Raw genomic sequence first — 18,872 nt, 5'->3', positions numbered from 1 at the left:
TCTCACTTACCAGGACAGCGTGGATCGACGGGTGACCGGAGCCGAGCTCGCCTGAAGGTTGTAGCACGGGACCCCAGCGGACCTAGGCCAGAGCACGGGAGAGGGCGCGGCCGCCGGCGAGCTAGGTAGAGGGAGGGCGCTCAATCAGTGGCAGTGGCCGGCGGGGAGCTTGGAGAGGCGCGGATCTAGAGGCGAGGAACTTCGGGAGACGCTGAATCGGCCGACGGCATGGTTGCGGAGGTCCTGCGGCGGCGCTGTGAGGGGGCGTGCGGAGCGGCGGCGGCTGGGTGTGTGCCGCGGCGGCGGCGGGGCGTGTGCCGCGGTGGGGCGTGCGGAGCAGCGGCAGCGGGGCGTGCGGCGCTGCGGTGGCGGCGGCGGGGCGGGCGGCGCGCGTGCGTGACGAGCCGCGAGCGGGCGCCGCTTGCGTGCGGGCGGGCGTGTGGCGGAGTTGGGGGCGGGCGTGTGCGTGTTGGGGGCGGCGGGCAGCAGGTTAGGGTTAGGAGTCTTTTGCTTTTTTTTTATTCATTAATGTATTTTCATTTCGTGACAACGCGCCAACACCGAAACGAAGAGCGCGAACGCCAAAATGAGAGCGCGAACCCCAAATCCTAGTGGTCGTTTCAATTTTTCTGTGCGTGTGTATGTTTTTTCTGTGTGTTTTCAAAAAAACCAACAGAATAATATCAATTTTACTGTGCGTGAACATAATTTTTCTGTGCGTATCGAGACCACCGACAGAATAATTGAAATTTTTCTGTGAGTGTGAAGTTTTTCCGTGTGTATATTTCCACGCACAGAAAAAACATATCATTTTTCTGTGTGTTATTGTATTTGTCTGACGGGATTATTTGAAACGCACAGAATAATTTTAATTTTTCTGTGCGTATCGCCAAAAACGCACAGAAAAAATAATCACACACAGAAGAAAATGAGTTTCCAGTAGTGACCTATCATTTTCAAAACCAAATCTGATTTCTTTCCACAATAAATGTTTTTCTTGTATTGAGGTATACTCCCTCAATAATACAATCCAAAGCCCCTATAAATCATTTCATGTCCTCCATAAAATAAGTTACTAATTTAGTAATATATATATATATATATATATATATATATATATATGTATATGTAGGTAATTCACATAAATGTTGACATACAAAACCCTTGAAAAATGTATCCCACATTTTTAATTAGGTGCATACATAGAAAATTCATATTTTACCACAAAATGTTTTTTATGTACCGATGCTCTTGTCGCTGCAAATTGTGATGGACATTTTTTGCCACGTTGTTGGGGCCCATATCATCATCAACTACGAGGTGGCTCCCATCGTTGCAACACGCTCCCACCAACGGAGATCTCCTTGAGAAGATCCTTCTCTACCTTATATGCTAGAGCTAAGTCGTTCGAGCCGTGGTCGTCAGCAAGTGTTGGCCCCATGGCACCTCCACTCATCGTGCCTACTCAGGTCTACATCTCTAGTGGAGGCATCTCTAGCTCGGAGTTCGTCCAGCTTCCTGATGCCTCTTGCCCGGTGGTGAGTGCTGAATTGGGTTTCAGGGACTTGCTGGTGCCAAACATTTGGGACTGTAGAAACGGCTTGGTCCTCTTCGAGTTCGGCGGTGAGACCTGCCACCGCGCTGGTCTCCCTGTGCGCTTCCTACTGATGTACCCTAACATGGACAAGGCCATGGTCCTCCCACGGTCACCGCATCGTCGCGCTCAATCCGCTTGGCAGACGTGCCATTCTGTCGACACTTTTCCCCTTTCCGGCCCCGCCCCACGGTGGGAGGTCGTCATCCATTACTATAGTAGCAGTTTTGGCTGGTGGGCAACCTGTTCACCTCCGCCAAATCGTCTGGGTAAATCTGGATTAACAGAGGCGGACATATGTTCGACTGCATTAATGAATTAAAAAAAATAAAAACAGCAATGCCGTCGATGGGCTCGCCTAGCCGATCCACAGGGCCCGCTGAGCCCATCGATGAGCTGTTGCCGCTCGCAGGATCCTCTGTGGCACCGCTTGATTTGCGCGTCCGCCACCGTCAGAGAGGCCCGCATGTGTGCCATCGCCTGAGAAGCCCACGCTCGCCAGATCCGTAGTCGGTGCGGCCTCGCGCGTGAGCCGTTGCTGGCTCTGGGTGGCCGCGGTGATGCCGCACCGCAGTTGAGCGCTCTGCTTATCTTGCCACGCACACAGCCGCTCCACAGGGCTGCTCATCATCGCCTAGGGGATTTCAAGAGTATTCATTGAATACCCGTTATTTTTACCAATAAAAGGTATTTCAAGGTACAATCAATCATACATGTTAAAAAATAAGGCTGAATCAATCCATTTGTTTACCTTTTGAAATTTTGAATACACGTTCTTTGAATCTTGGCCCAACGTTTGGTCGTGCCAATTTACGGGATCGTCAAAACCTGGCGGTGAGCGAGCAAGCAACGCCACTCTGATACCTGGTTGCCTCTGCCAAGCTCTCGTTCCGCATCTAGTGCCACCTGATCCGTGAGGGCTAGGGTTTTGTGGTGGGTTTGGGGATCAGTGGCAAGGCACCATTTATACTGCCACCCGAGTTGCTGTATGGTGACGTGTGGGGGGGAAGTGTGGGCAGATTTGGAAAGTGGTGACGGGATGATGGTCAGCGTGACTTGTGGCGGCGTTCGGTGTGACGAGGTGGGAGGGATGCAAGGGAACTATAGTAACGTGAATCGCTGCGTGGGAAGAGGAAGGACATAGGAAGGTCTTGCGATTTGAACTTTCTGCTATGTGCAAATTGAATCACTTGCAAAAATCAACTATTTGTGGACTTGTTTGGAAACAAAAAAAATATTTGTTTAAAATATGTTTTCTTCTTGTATCCACCTGATTATAAGAGCGGGATATATATTACGGGACTAGGTGTGATATGCAATCTTTGTACATGCCACCATGCACTACTGGAAACGCGTGCTTTGCCGAGGGCCAAATCTCGGGCACTCGGCAAAGACACTCTTTGCCGAGGGCCAGCCACAGGAGCCCTCGGCAAAGAACGGCCCTCGGCAAAGAGGCCTTTGCCGAGGGTCCGGCCCTCGGCAAAGACAGGCCCACGGCAAATCAAATCTTTGCCGAGGGCCGCGGCCCTCGGCAAAGATGCCCTCGGCAAATTAGGCCCGTTGGGTCACGGCGGCCATTCCCGTCAAGCTTTGCCGAGGGCCACCCGTTAGGCCCTCGGCAAAGGTTTTTTTTTCTGTGAAACCAGTTTTTCGGCAAATTTTTTTTTAAAGTCTTTGCCGAGGGCCCTAGACCAGGCCCTCGGCAAAGATTTTTTTTGGAACCAGTTTTTCGGCCAAAATTTCTTTTTTATAAATCGTCTTTGCCGAGGGCCCGAGGCGAGGCCCTCGGCAAAGAAGCCCTTTGCCGAGGGCCAGGCCCTCGGCAAAGATTTTTTTTTTGGTTTTTTTAGCCTAGTTGTTTTTGGTGCTACAATACATTGTTTTGAACTCAATTTTAAAATTTGGGCCAATTTTGACTTTTTTTGTATATTTTCTTAATTTATTTCGATTCTTTGATTTTTTTCGAATATGTCAAATTTGAACTGTAGGTGCATGGAATATTGCAATGTAGTGTTTCGAAAAATGTTATTCATGTTAATTGGTGCATGTTGAGTCCCTATCCACGAACTCGCATCAAATTTCACGCATCTTCTTCGCGTAACATGACGACCGACTTGCTGGAAAAGTGTTTTAAAATTATATAAAATCCATACGAAGTCCGAAAATCACGAAACTTGGCGAGATGTCATGTTATCGCATGTGTAGGCTATGGTAAAAAATTGAGAAGGTTCCAGCGAGTTGCGACGTCGGATGCCTGAAACCCAGACATCTCCACATGTCGAGCAAATTTGGTGTCATGCGATCACATGTGGAGATGTCTGGGTTTTAGGCATCTGATGTCACAACTTGCTCGAAACCTTCTCAAATTTTTACCACAGCCTACACATGCGATAACATGACACCTCAACAAGTTTTGTGATTTTCGGACTTCGTATGGATTTTATATAATTTAAAAACACTTTTCCGACAAGCTCCTCGTCATGTTACGTGAAGAAGATGCCCGAAATTTTATGCGAGTTCGTAGATATAGGGACTCAACATACACCAAATACCATGAATAACATTTTTCGAATCACTAAATTGCATTATTCCATCCACCTGCAGTTCAAATTTGAAATATTCGAAAAAAATCAATGAAAAGAAATAAATTAGGGAAATATATCAAAAAAAGTCAAAATTGGCCCAAATTTTAAAATTGAGTTTTAAATAATGTATTATAGCACCACAAAAAAATGGGTTCAAAAAACGAAAAAAAAATCTTTGCCGAGGGCCTAGCCTGGCCCTCGGCAAAGGGGGTCTTTGCCGAGGGCCTGGCCAATGACCCTCGGCAAAGAATATTTAAAAAAAATAAAAAAATCTTTACCGAGGGTCCTGATCTGAGCCCTCGGCAAAGAGCCCAACCCTAAATCGGCCAGCGGGCCAAAATCGCCGCCCACAGAACACCATTACGCCGCTGCTGCTTGCCGCCGCCGCCCCGCGCCCCGCCGCCCCGCGCGGCCCGCCTCCACTGTGCGCCCCGCCGTCCCGCGCACCCCGCCGTAGCGCGGCCCGCCGCCCCGCGCGCCCCGCCGCCGCTGCGCGCCGCGCCGCCCCGCGCCTGGCCGCTTCAACCGCCTCTCCTGGTCGCGCCCGGGCGCCGTCGAGGGCGACTCCTTCGCGCTCGGACTCCTCGCCGGTGGCCTCAGCGATGGCTCCGTCGCCGTGTGGAACCCGCTGAGCATGATCAGGTCCGGATCCACCTCCCTCGCCCTGCTTCGCACTTGAGATCTGCTCCCGTTCTGACTGAATTGCATCGCTGTTTCAGCTCCGAGGGGAAAGCGGAGGACGCCATGGTCGCGCGTCTGGAGAAGCACACCGGGCCTGTGAGTCGCGCGGGGCTGGCTAGTTAGTTTTACGCGCCTGGCGTTCTGACGGGGTTGGCGTCGTGTGCTGATTGCGTTTGTGTTCGGTCTGCCAGGTTTGTGGACTGGAGTTCAGTGAGCTCACGCCGAATAGGCTCGGTTCTGGGGCTGAGCACGGGGAGCTTTGCATCTGGGATCTCAAGAACCCTGTTGAGCCAATTGTGTACCCACCGTACTCAAGGTACTTGCAGTTTTGTACAGAGCTTATTGTCATACAAGAGGATTAAGGATTTGCCCGATTGGTTAATGGTTATTCATGAGATGCATGGTTTCTGCTACTCACGGCTTGTAATGATTCAGTGGTGCTTTTTATTCCATGGTAAACATGATGCCATCTTGCGTGCTTACGGTGACCCTAGCATGATTTTTGTCATTCCAGACGGAGATGTTTTGAGTTATATGTAGTAGCATTCTCATTTTTAATTTTCATTCAGTATGAGCAGAACTGGCTACACTATTTGATGCAGGGATGAAACTGAGGGACTTTAGACTGATTGTGCAAGATTATAGTCGTCCTTTATGATCTGGATGTTTGCGCCTGTGCTACACTAGTCTGGATGTTTCCATGCTTGTTCTATCATATGATCGATGTGGGTTGCTGTTAATGAAAAAATAAAGTTGAGGTTTAGGGCACGTGACATAGTTGTAAAGCAGGATGTGTTTGGATATTTCAGTTATGTCACTATGTTCTGGCTACATTCTTCTGTTCAACCTTTTATAGCATGTAATCATTTTTTTAAGTATAATAATTTTAACAGAGTGTTGGGTCCCATGCGCAAGCTGAAATCTCTTGTTTATCCTGGAATCCCAAGTTCCAACATATAGTTGCCTCAACTTCGAGTAATGGGATGACAGGTAAATTAAATTTTGGTTGATTCTGCAAAAGTTTAGCTATCAGTTACCATCACTTGGACTTCTGATCATTCTGTCTGACTAATTTTGTTTCCCTGCAGTTGTTTGGGATTTAAGGAATCAGAAAACCACTGATTTGCTAATTCCAGGGCACAACCTGGAGGATCTCCTTTTTAAGAATTTCTTTGGCCGGAGGTTTCCCACCTGGCTAGGTACTGCTACCCATTTTCCTTCACTGACATATTTAAACCTCATAGATTGCAAATCATGTATGCATCTTCCACCAATCGGTCAGCTCCCCAACTTGAAATATCTGAGAATCCAGGAAGCCACTGCAGTCACCAAGATTGGACCCGAATTTGTTGGCTCTGTGGTGGGTAATCTCAGATCTCCAGAGGCAGTAGCTTTCCCCAAGCTTGAAACATTGGTCATCTGGGATATGCCCAACTGGGAGGAGTGGTCCTTTGTTGCTGAAGAAGAACAAGAAGAAACAACAGCAGGTACGGAAGGGGGAGAGGATGAGGCTGCTGCAAATCAAAAGGAGGAAGCGCCGCCTCCAAGGATGCAGCTGCTGCCACGACTGAAGGAGTTGGAGCTTGACCGCTGCCCCAAGCTGAGAGCTCTCCCACAGCAGCTTGGACAGCAGGCCACCAGCTTGAAGGAGCTCCGATTAAGCGATGTGAACAGCCTTAATGTGGTGGAGAACCTCGGTTTCCTCTCAGAGGTCCTTGTAATCGTAGATTGTGAAGGCCTAGAGAGGGTCTCAAATCTTCCCCAGGTGAGACAGCTGCGTGTACAGCTGTGTCCCAACTTGTGGTGTGTTGAGTACCAGGTGACTAATATATTGTGATTTGTGGTTCATAATTATGGTTGTGATATATTATGAGAAAATAGGTTCTGTGTGATATATATATATATATATATGTATATATATGAAATGCTTGTGTCGATGGAATGCAAAAAACAAAAAAAAATTTAAATTTCTGCCTCTTTGCCGAGGGCAATGACCAAGGCCCTCGGCAAAGAAGGGTCCTTTGCCGAGGGCCCTAGCAATAGCCCTCGGTAAAGATTTTTTTGGAAAAATCCTGAAAATTTCTTTGCCGAGGGCCAGGGAGCAGGCCCTCGGCAAAGGTTTTTTTTAAAAAAAATTCAAAAAAAAACTATTTCTTTGCCGAGGGCCGGCCCTCAGCAAACAATTTTTTTTAAAAAAAAGAACCTTTGCCGAGGGCCCTGGCAATAGCCCTCGGCAAAGTTTTTTTGGGAAAATCCTGAAAATTTCTTTGCCGAGGGCCAGGGAGGAGGCCCTCGGCAAAGGTTTTTTAAAAAAAATAAAAAAACCATTTCTTTGCTGAGGGTCGGCCCTCGGCAAAGAAACCACCAACGGCGCCGGTGCGTGACGGCTTCTTTTCTTTGCCGAGGGCCGTCCTGGCCCTCGGCAAAGGCTTTGCTGAGTGCCCGATAAAGGGCCCTCGGCAAAGACCCCTTCGCCGTCTAAAAATTCCCCGAGAGGTCTTTGCCGAGGGCAGCCCTCGGCAAAGCCTTTGCCGAGGGTTTCTGGTCCTTTGCCGAGGGCCAGAGGCCCTCGGCAAAGCATGCGAGTCCAGTAGTGATGGGGAGTAGGTGATCGCGCGAATCATCAAACCTCAGAAGAAAAATCTTGTATCTTCATTGTTCCTATGGTTTGCGTATTCTACACTTGCTCTTTACGTTGTGCAATCTCAAGCCTGCGTAGTCGTTTTGCCCACTTGCTTGTTTGCCTCATGTAGTTTTTGTTGTTGTTTGAGTAGCTTGCTAGTTCTACTGGCAGCTTGTTAATTACCATGATCACTAGAATTGTGTAGGAGCTTGTGAATGACCCTGGTTTGGTTTTGATAATTGAGTGATAACCTAGGTGGACTAATATGTGTTGGATGTGAGATACATAGGTGCTTAGTCCATAGCAACACTTAGAAAAAACCTAGTGCTCAACCATAGTCTGGTGACTCAAGATGATTATGGCCAAGAATGGACGTTTTTCTTTTATTGAGATATACACTCACAACAGTACAATCCAAAGCCCCTAAAAACATTTAATGCCCCCCCATAAAAGAATTTACTAATTTAGGAAAAATAAAAAATACACATATGCAGGGAATTCACATATATTATGACAAATGAAACGTAGGAAAATGTATCCCACACTTTTAATCTGGTGCATATATAGAAAAAAAATCATATTTTACATGAAATGTTTTTAACCCAGCTGGGCTGGGATCATTGCAACACGCCGCCACCAACGGAGATCTCCTTGACAAGATCCTTATAAGCCTTGGATGCCGGAGCTCAGTCGTTAGTGCCGTGCACACCAGCAAGTGCTGGCCTCGCGGCACCTCGACGGAGCTGGTCTCGCTGTGCGCTCCCCACTGTTGTACCCTAACAAGGACAAGGCCGTGGTGCTCCCACGGTCGCCGCAGCCGTCCACCTTCTCAGAGTACGCCCATGCGATGCTTCTCCCAGCCGACCACGATGACGATGCCTTGTGCTACCACTTCAGCGTCTGCACCTAGGAGTCAGACAATTAGGTCGTGGCACTGGTGTGTATCCTACGGTCTGGCTCCTAGGCCATCCGCTGCATAGCCATGGGTTTTCTCGATAAGTCAACGGTCCATATCCTGCCTACTATTGTGCTCGCCTGCGACAAGATCTATATGGTGACCCAATACATCCTAGGACTAGATCGACCTCGCCAAGGAGAGATTCTTCATCGTCGATCTCCCTGCGGGTGTGGCGCTTGATCAGTACCCAGGCAACCTTGTCCATTATCGAGGGGAGGACTCTGTCCTCTACCATTTCCGTGTGGATGGGGCAAATTAAACAGGCTCAACGTCTAGCTCCGCACGATGAATGACGACCGTGGGCACGGCGGCAGCACCAACCGGTGGGCGGTGCTGGGGACAACATCCCATGCCACCTAAGCCGATTCACTGTCGCTGAATGCTACGGGGAGATAAGGCCGCAAACTGTGTGGGAGTGCCCACTAGGCTCCACAAGGAGCGTGACATCATTGTCGGGCATGAGGCGGTGCACGCCCTCAAGGATGATGGCTTCCCCACGGAGGAGCATGAGGTGGTCGGGGCCCAGTGTCTGCCACAGGCCGGCGGCCCAAAACGAGCGTGGCCAAGAATGCCACTGCAGCTGTCCACGTACACAATACCGGTTAGCAAAACGAGACCGAGGGTAAAATGATTGGTGTGGGAAAGTTTAATGTGCTGAACACTTGGTCTGGTAGGTTGGGGGCTATGTAGGCAACACACAAGACGTCAGGGGTTATTTAGAGGTTTCCACTTTGAAAACCAAATCTGATTTCTTTGGGCTATAAATGTTTTTTGTTTATTGAGATATACTCCAACAATAATACAATCCAAAGCCCCTAAAAATCATTTAATCTTCCCCTATAAAAGAAGTTACTAATTTAGCAAACATAAATAAATATGTGCAGGGAATTCACATAAATTATGACAAACCAATCCTAGGAAAAGGTACCCCACACTTTTAATCTGGTGCATATATAGAAAAAAATTCATGTCTTGAACTGAGCGGATATCCCATCGTTGCACCACGCCTTCACCAATGGAGATCTGCTTGACAAGATCCTTCTCCACCTCGGGTGCCGGAGCTGCCTGGTTAGTACCGCACTCACCAGCAAGTGTTGGCCTTGCGCCGTCTACACTCGACGTGCCTACTTGGGGTCTACGTCTCCAGTGGAGGCATCTCTGGCTTGGAGTTCATCCCGCTTCCTGATGCCTGTAGCCCGGACGTGATTTCTGACTTCGGTTTCGGCGACTCGCTGGTGTCGAACGTTTGGGACTGCTGGAACGACTTTGTCCTCTTCGAGTTCAGTTCCGACACCTTCCACCGTGCTTGTATCACTGTGCGCTCCCCACTGTTGTACCCTTCTACCATGGTGCTCCCACAGTCGCCGCAGCCATCTTCCTTCTGGAGTACCGCCATGCGATGCTCCTCCAAGCCGACCACGGCGACGACGCCTTGTGCTACAGAGTCAACGTCTGCACCTGGGAGTCAGACAATAAGATCGCAGCACTGGTGTGTGTCCTGCGGTCCGGCTCCTGGGCTGTCCGATGCGTAGCCACGGGTCTTGTCCCTAAGTTGCTGGTGCAGATCCTGTTGACTACTGTGCTCACCGGCGACAAGATCTACATGGCAACCCAAAGCAGATTCTTTATCGTCGATCTCCATGAGTGTGTGTAGCGTGATCAGTACCCAGGCAATCTTGTCCACTGCCGGGGTGACAACACTGTCCTCTACACCTCTTCCATGTGGATGGGGAGAACAGGCTCAACGTCTGGCTCTGCAGGATGAACGAGGACCGCAGGCATGGCGGCACTGGTGCTGCTGGCGGCAGCACCAATGGGTGGGTGCTCAGGGACACCATTTGCCTGCATGAGACTTGTGGCTATCTCACTACTAGAGAACAGACTTTAGAACGATGTCCCAATTTGGCATTAGCCTCGTCATTTTTTTGCCGCCGGGACTAAAGGATCCTTTAGTCCCGGTTGGTAATACCAACCGGGACTAAAGGTTCCTGCCCAACGGTCGTCCGCGAGGCAGGAATCTTTAGCCCCGGCTGGTATTACCAACCGGGACTACTTTAGTCCCGGTTGGTAATACCAGCCGGGACTAAAGCTTTTAGTCCCGGTTTGGGTGATGCCCCGAGAATAAAGATTAATCTTTAGTCCCGGTTTGGTCCCCTAACCGGGACTAATTATCCCGGCCTATAGACCAGCTCATTTCTTCCTCCCCAAGCCCGAGCCATTCCATTCAAACTCGCTGCCTCTGTTCTTCAGCTTGCTGTTGTTTTTGCTCTCTCCCCCTCCATTGGTGTTGCTCTTCGATTTTGGAGGTAACAAACTTAATCCTCTTATGTTTTATCAGTAGCTTATCTCATTTTGCGATGTAGATGCATGTGTAACTTTATATGTTGGACTTTATTATGATTTTATATGTCATTTTTAGTTCAAAATCACATGATGATTTGCATATATGTGGATGGGGATAACAGGCTCAACGTCTGGCTCTGCAGGATGAACGAGGACCGCAGGCATGGCGGCACTGGTGCTGCTGGCAGCAGCACCAATGGGTGGGTGCTCAGGGACACCATTTGCCTGCATGAGACTTGTGGCTATCTCGTGGAGCAGAGTTGGGAGACCACAGGCGATGGAGATGAGGACGTCCCTGCAGTAACGGTGGTCGGTGCCGGGGACAATGCGGGGACAATGGAGAAAGACCTACAATTTTCAAAACCAAATCTGATTTCTTTGGGCAACGAAGGTTTTCCATTTATTGACATATACTCCCACAACAACACAATCCAAAGCCCCTAAAAATCATTTAATGTCCCCACATAGAAAAAGAGTTACTAATTTAGCAAAAAAATAAATATATGCAGGGAATTCATATAAATTATGATATACCTAACCTATGACAATGTATCCCACACTTTTATTCAGGTGTATACATAGAAAAATCATATTATACCACAAATGTTTTTTTACCAACTGATACTCATGTCACTGCAAATTGTGCTAGACATGTTGTGGCCATGCTGCTAGGGCCTGCATCGTCGTCAGCCACGAGGTCATCGCCTTCTCCTCGTCAGCCAGCTGGCTGTTCCCGCTCTGGAAGATGACCGCCTTCGGACAGCAGCGGTTGCTGCAGGCTGTCGACACCCTCGTCGCCGATGGAGGCACCAACATCGCCAAGGGGCTGCGGAAAGCTGCCAGGGTGGTGGAGGACAGGCAAGCCAGAAACCCGTTGTGCAGCATCATCCTACAACCTCCCGCCGCGGGACGGCTCGACGCCGGACTACGCCCCGCTGGTCACGCGATCCATCCTTCCCACGAGCGAGCACCACGTCCTGATCCATGCCTTTGGATTCGGCATGGACCATGACTCTTGGGCAGTGCACGCCGTCCACTACTACGTAAACGTTTTGTAGGGGCGGCTGAAGACCATTTGTAGGAGCGGTTTGGCCAGCCGCCCCTACCAAACATTCTCTACAAATCATGCATTTATAGGAGCGGTTCCTAGGCCACCCCTACAAATCGATTTATAGGGGCGGCTGGTACTACACCCGCCCCTACAAATCGATTTGTAGGGGCGGCTATAGTACCAGCCACCCCTATAATACATGTTTGTAGGGGCGGTTCAGTCTAGAACCGCCCCTAAAGTACGTTTTCCCGCCAAAAAATTCAAATTTACAATTCAAATTCAACCAGAACACTGTTTGTTTCCGCGTATTCCATCCAACGTTCGCGTTGCCAAACGCCCCACGACCAACGTGAGCGAGGAAAGCGAGATAATCCCGCTGAACGTCCCGCGACCAACGTTCCGAACCGCGTTCACTCAAGAGTATTATATAAACTACAAGCACAAAGTGTATTATATAAACTATAATTACAAGTCCAATTCACAAGAATATATACAATCCATCATTAAATAGACATAATTCACAAGGTAAAACCAATGTCAAATTCCATACACATTGTTATCAACGTCCTAGAGCTTGCCTTTTAGTCTCACGAAGGTGTTGGTACTGAGGATTTCTACCTAAGTCAGACTCTCGGTCATGGTAGGTGCCTTTGACGTGTACAATCTAGTCCAATATGAAGTTGCAAAGGTCGCCGACGAGCTCTAAGAGTTGGTCATCCTTGTATGGGTCTCTTTTCATTTCTTTCTCTTCTTTCCACTACAAGAGAACACGTTTCGGTTTAGTAATTCATACCATGTACGAAGTTTTTATACTACGGGTGAAGAGGTTCAAACTTACCCTTAAGGGGTGTCTCCTGTAGGCACCGGTGTTACTCATCATAGAACATATATAGTATCCACAATGTACTCTCCCAGGCTTCTGCTTGGGGCATTGTGTGTTTTGCATATAAAAATGTTAAGTAATGCTTTTGACAGCCATGTAATGGAGTACTGAAGAAGTAAGTTACACTTACCGCACATAGTGCTTTTGTAGCCAGCTTTTACTTCCTTGCTAGATCATGCCTTCCGTGATGTTTAGTGACATAGAACCTAAATGCCCTGTTTGAATTATTTTAGCAAATACAACTTGTTAGTATCCAAAAGTGAACGTTATACGTATGTATACAAACATATAAGCTAATGAGGATTGTCGATATGTATACGTCGTGAGAATCGATATAAAGTCTTTGTATGTCACCGGGTCCCTATCTATTGAATCAAAGACCCATGCCATGCTCCTCCCGACATCAACGCCTATACAAATACAGTGGTTGCTGCATGGATTTAATCATAGAACTAGATAAGCTCTTTTGCATCGAATAAAATATATCGAACAAAGCTTTAAGTAGAGAGTTGAACTTACTCGAAGTTGTATGGTAGCCATATAGTAGAGTGCCGTGGGGGAATTTTGAAAGCCAGGGCAATGTACGCCGCAACCTTAAGGGACTCTTCCCTTAGTTTCGCCGTATGTATGTGCTCTTTCTCCCGAAGAGACTTTCCAGCAGCTAGCTCTTTGGCATCTAGTAGCCACTGTTTAGGGTAATTAAAATTTGTTTGTGCTATAGCTTGAGGGTCTATATACCCGGCTTTCACACTTGACATTTGTTTGATAATGTGCACTTGCATTCTATAAATCACGGCGTGGGTTAATTACAACAAAATTCAAATATTACATTCATATCATATCGGGAGGACAAGAACTTACAGGCACCACTTGCGAATTAGATTCATCTCCATTGCTTCGAGGTGAAAGCATGTCAGCATGTCATTGAAGTCAAAGACAATTTTACCGCCTGGGCTTCCAAATGTGCTGGTGGGGAAGCATGCTTGTATAAGGTCTATGCTCGTTGGGAGAACACATAAGTACCAATCATGGAACCTTCTCATTCCAAGTGGTAGGCGCTGGATGTCCCAGTTTGGTAGGAAGGGCTTGCCTCTTTCATATGTTTTCGGGCAATCCTTTGACCATTTGATGGCATCGACATTTGGATACTGCTTTGCTATTTGGTGGAGTTTGCTGGTGATGACCTCCTCAGAACCCCGTGATGTGACTTTTTTAACTTGGTTCTCAGGCTTGAACTGGTCATGGGAATACCACTTGGACACCGACGAGACGTCTTTCATCGGAACATAAATTGGTCTTATGGTGATTGGATGCTTCTTTCAAAGTTCCCATTCAGGCACGTCCTCATCTTCTTGTGCATTACCTTCTTTAGGAGGCACTCGTTGTTTATGTATCAGCTATGCTTGTTGAGAAGACTATGGCATCTCCTCAAGGACTTGCTCGGTACGAGCTGGAGAAGGTTGTGGCTTATCAGGCACATGCTCGCTAGGAGGCGGGGAAGAATGTGGCATCTCAGGAATGTGGTGGTCACGAGATGGTGAAAATATCTCCCCGACCTCAACAACTCACTCCAAATTTGGGAGAGGGGGATGTAGTGAAGAAGCAGTGAATATAATGTTCCATTTGTGCCAGAGGATAAACTACCCCATAACATCTCCGAGTAACACCAGTCCCTCGGGAGTTGTGTAGTCTATCCTCCACTGCATGAACTTGGGCTTCACGGTATGCACCTTGACCCTAGTGTAGTCCGGCGGTATCTTATTATTGTGGTGTAAGCCACCGGGAGGATGTGCCACACCCGTTGCCACCTCCATCACAAATGTTCTGCCGGCCGCTGAGAAACACCAAGGTGCAACTAGTTGGTTCCCATATGCGATCGATGGGGGTTGTGGCTGTAGTGGAACCTTGGCTGCTAGGAACTTCCGGAGGGCTACCAACTAATGTCAGTTCTCCCGGCGGCGTCATTAATATTCGTGGCTCCATAGACAGTCCTTGCTCCTCCAGCGCCTTCGCAACTAGAGCCTTCACTTGGAGCTCAAGATTAGTCTCCTGGTCTCTGACATGTTTCTTGTACATGTGCCTGTCCTCTTCGAATCCTAGCTTCTAGGTCATCCTTTTCCCTAGCCCCCTGGTGCGACCTGTGTGCATCTTGTTTCCCAAGCTAAGGCTAAGCTCGTCCCTCTCTCTGGAAGTATTGAATGAGTCCTTCTCCTTGTCTTCAGCATATTTCAGTATCCTTGATATTGCCTCTTGGGTCTCCGGCTTATCAAACTTAAGATTACCGATGGATGATTCTATACTCCTCGCATATATCCTACTCCTTGAGCGTACTTTCAAATTCGTCACATCGATATTCCCAGCAGCTGCGGCCTCTTTGTCCATCTTCCTAAACTGCTCTTCCTTGGCATAGTAGCCACCAAGGCCTAGATAATGGTGGTGTTTGTTCCTCTTCGCCAGCTTGGTGTTACGGGCACTGAGCTCTAATGCCTCCGGTAAAGTCTTCTGAGCCACGAACTCCTACCATTGACTAGGAGTTATGTTGCCGAACTCGTTGAAGGGAGTTAACCCCTTTTGGATATACTTCTTGTAGAGCTCCAACCTCCAACGTCGGGCTGACTCTCCCATCATCCTGAAAGCATTTTTTTACCAGTTCATGCTTATCCTCAGGAAATCTAAAATTGAGCTTCAGCTGCCTATCCCATAGTTCATCCTTTTTGTTCTCTGGTACCTCTTTTCGGTTAGGGATTGTTGGGTTCAATTTATCTCTTACTAGGGCCCCGATCGCATTACGGAATCATCCTCTTAATTCTTTCGGCTCAAGGATCTCCCCTACTAGCCTAACCTCCGTTATCACATAGCATGCCTTATTTGGATATTGATTTGCCTTTCTATCCCCTCGTTTCCTCTTAGGCTTGGTAGTCGTGGTTGTGTCTTGAGGTTGTGGAGCAGAGGCGTCGTGATCCGTCTCTGTGGCTGTTGCCTCTGGTCTCCTTTCCTCTACTCCATCTTGTCCAGCGAGATGTCGCGGATGTCGACGTTGTCTTTTCTGGGTTACAGGAGGGACCTGTATATACGACAAGTCAAAGTGTTAGCAGAGGTAAGACAGCCAAAGCTTTAGCAAAATTTACAAGCTAAGGTCCAATGTGTGGCTCAAGCACAAAACATAGCAATGTCCAATGTGTCGGACAGCCCTTTTCAACACCATACATAGTCTCCTTCGATGCTTTTGTCACCCTTTCCAAATTTTCTAGACCTTTCGGGCTATTTAGTAAAACCTCTGGTCCAGGGCTCGAATCATGTCCTCCAAATAATCTTTATCCTCGACACGTGCTCCACCATCATTATTGGCACCACATTCATCATTACCATCCCACCCACCAGCATCACCACCTTGTTCATTGCCAAACTCACCATGATGAATCCACACTGTGTAGTCCTCAACAAATTTTTGCATAATCAAATGTGATCTGATGATAGTCACATTTGTCCATGCCATACAGTTCTTGCAATCTTTATATGGACAAATAATTGTATCCTTATTCTCTGTCAACGTTGCTGCATGCTTCTCTGCGGCTTCAATAAATTTGTCCACCTCTTCATGGCAACTTACCTTGAACCTTAACGAACCATACATCCAAGAGTTTCTGTACTCCATCTTTTACAATAAAGGACTACTTATTCAGATATATATAAAAATAAATCAAATTAACAATTACTTGAGAATAATTATATATACATCAGATATATATGAATATAAATCAATTATAATTACATGAAGCATACAAACACACCATGGTAGAGGGAAATTAATTAATGGTCCATTTATCCATAAATAATTAAAATACATATTTGTTGACTAAAATAAAAATTTTCAAAGACAACAATTAGCAACAATTATATTTTACCCAATATCTTTCATACAAACCCTAGTCCAATTTCATCAAACATAAATTTATAAAAAACAAAATTAATAAAAAAAACCAAACCCTAGATCTAGATCTACATGCACATGAAACATCCATAAAACTAACTACTTGTTCACTAAAATCAAGAAACATGGACCAAATAAGGGTATGATCTTGTTCCCCTACCTAATTTACCTAAGTACATTCAAAACATGTGTCTAATTTGCTTCATAAGTAGCTCAAGCACCATAGAAGAGAGAGAAAAACAAAACTCTATTTACTCACTAACCAACCATTAAAACTTCAAAAAAAGTGTGGAATAGTATTTTCTTACCTTCTACAACCTCTCCACCAAAGGATTTGAGACCAAAACCTTCCCCCCTTAGTAGAGCAATTTTTGGAGGTGCCCAAGGCCTCCCCACCTTTCTTTCACGGGTTGGAGTGAGTAACCCGAGGAGGAAGAAGGTGCTTTAGTTTTTTATATGTGGGTCATTTGTAGGGGCGGCTGGTGATTGAGCCGCCCCTACAAATCGAAGGTATTTATACGCGGGCATTTGTATGGGCGACTCAATCACCAGCTGCCCCTATAAATAGCAACACCGGGGGCGGCTGGTGAGTGAGCCGCTCATACAAATCTAACCCATTTGTAGGGGCGGCTTGTATCACTAGCTGCCCCTACTGTTCCATTTGTAGGGGCGGCTGGTCTCATGGCTCCCGAGCATGCCACTGTAGGGGCGGCTCCATCACCAGACGCCCCTACAAAAAATTGTTCCGTTGCTACAAACCGTTTTTCACGTAGTGGTTGCCCAGATGTCCAGCGGCACCTTCTCAATAATCGACATGGTGGGGTCGATCCAGGACGCCTTCGCACTGTGCATCGGCGGCCTCCTCAGCTTGGTGGGGCAGGAGACGCGGCTCAGCGTCGAGTGCACCAACTAAGGCGTGCTGCTCATGTCCATCATGTCTAGCAGCTACGCTAGCGGAGTGGACGGCGACTGCCGCGTCGCCTTCGTCCATGTCAGCCGCCTCTACGCCGACGAGGAGAGGGACTTCCTCGTCACCGTGCGCATGCCGCCGTCACGCGTGTCCATTGGTCACCATGGAGATGGTGCGGGTGGGAGGCGACCCGGTGATGCTGCTCCGCCTAGAGTTCGCGGTGAGCTTGGGGATCTCCCTGCAGGCGAGTGTCAGTGGCACCGCGTCCACGCCACGGAGGACATGGCCGCGGCGCAGGCCGCCACGGAGGAGGGCGACTACACCCACGCAGCTTCGATCCTGGTGGCCCACCGCCTGCTGCTGGAGTCATGCGCGTCGCTTTCCTAGGACCAGTAAACGTAAGCGCTAGTGGCCGAGCTGCGGGAGATGCAGGAGCACGCCCTGAACCCGCAGCTGTACGAGGGGTCTGGCTGCGCCTACATCCTGTCCGGGCTGAGCTCCCACTCATGGCAACATGCCACTGTGCGTGGCGACTCGACGGACGCCACGGGCCTCGTCCACAGGTACCAGACGCCGTCCATGGTGGACATGCTCAACTGGTCACAGGGGCTTTGGATCGCCTTGCAGTAGCGTGCGGACGGAGGGAGCGCTGGGAACTGAGTGGTGATTATTATGCGGGCAACTATGATGAAGATGGTGACATTGACTATCGAGTGGTACAAACAGGAGGCCAAACACAATGGAGAAAGATTTTCAGTTTTCAAAACCACATCGGATTCCTTCAGGCAACAACTGTTTTTCCTGTATTGAGATATGAAACCATGAAAAATGTATCCCGCACTTTAAATCATGTGTGCTTGCTACTACTTTTTATACCAACCCGATGAGCCACATCAAAACAAAAAGATGTTCACCTGCTAATCCTTTATGTACCGACGTGCCTCCTCATGACACGTCTAGCCACAATGAAACAAAATAAATGTCCGCTTGCTACTACTTTCTATATCAACTAAGCGCTAAGGCCACACTAAAAAGAAAAAGTTCGCTCGCTACTACTTTTATACATAAGGTGTCTCCAACACGCCACCAAACAACTCACGTACAACTCCAAAAATACGACAAGGCTAAAAAACAGGCGTGTGTGCGGCCGCAAGCATGGCTGTCTTCAACCTTCACGCGCGTGCCACCTCTCCCCTTTCTTCCTCCTCTCCAGTACCTCATTCTCGCCAACGCCGCTGGCCAAAGCGCTAGCGTTCCTGCAGCGGCCTTCTCCCCCCCCCCCCCCCCCCCTCGCAGGAGCTCGCCCTCGCCAG

General features: G+C 48.1%; 1 protein-coding gene and 2 pseudogenes across 1 annotated transcript; all 3 read left to right on the top strand.

Annotated features, from left to right (window-relative positions):
* Positions 1 to 1,439: 1,439 nt before the first annotated feature.
* Positions 1,440 to 5,974, top strand: LOC136543201 (uncharacterized). Its single transcript, XM_066535722.1, has 5 exons — positions 1,440 to 1,694; positions 4,637 to 4,821; positions 4,899 to 4,956; positions 5,052 to 5,850; positions 5,949 to 5,974. The coding sequence occupies exons 1-4, from the start codon at positions 1,440 to 1,442 to the stop codon at positions 5,220 to 5,222; spliced, it is 669 nt and encodes a 222-aa protein (XP_066391819.1). The 3' UTR covers positions 5,223 to 5,850; positions 5,949 to 5,974.
* Positions 5,975 to 8,820: 2,846 nt separating this feature from the next.
* On the top strand, positions 8,821 to 11,228 carry LOC136543200 (uncharacterized; annotated as a pseudogene).
* A 103-nt stretch (positions 11,229 to 11,331) lies between these two features.
* On the top strand, positions 11,332 to 18,189 carry LOC136543198 (E3 ubiquitin-protein ligase WAV3-like; annotated as a pseudogene).
* Positions 18,190 to 18,872: the final 683 nt, after the last annotated feature.

This window comes from Miscanthus floridulus, chromosome 3, assembly GCF_019320115.1.
Source record: "Miscanthus floridulus cultivar M001 chromosome 3, ASM1932011v1, whole genome shotgun sequence".
Taxonomy (NCBI): domain Eukaryota; kingdom Viridiplantae; phylum Streptophyta; class Magnoliopsida; order Poales; family Poaceae; genus Miscanthus; species Miscanthus floridulus.
Note: the sequence above shows the minus strand (reverse complement) of the source record. Positions and strands in the feature narration are given on the sequence as shown.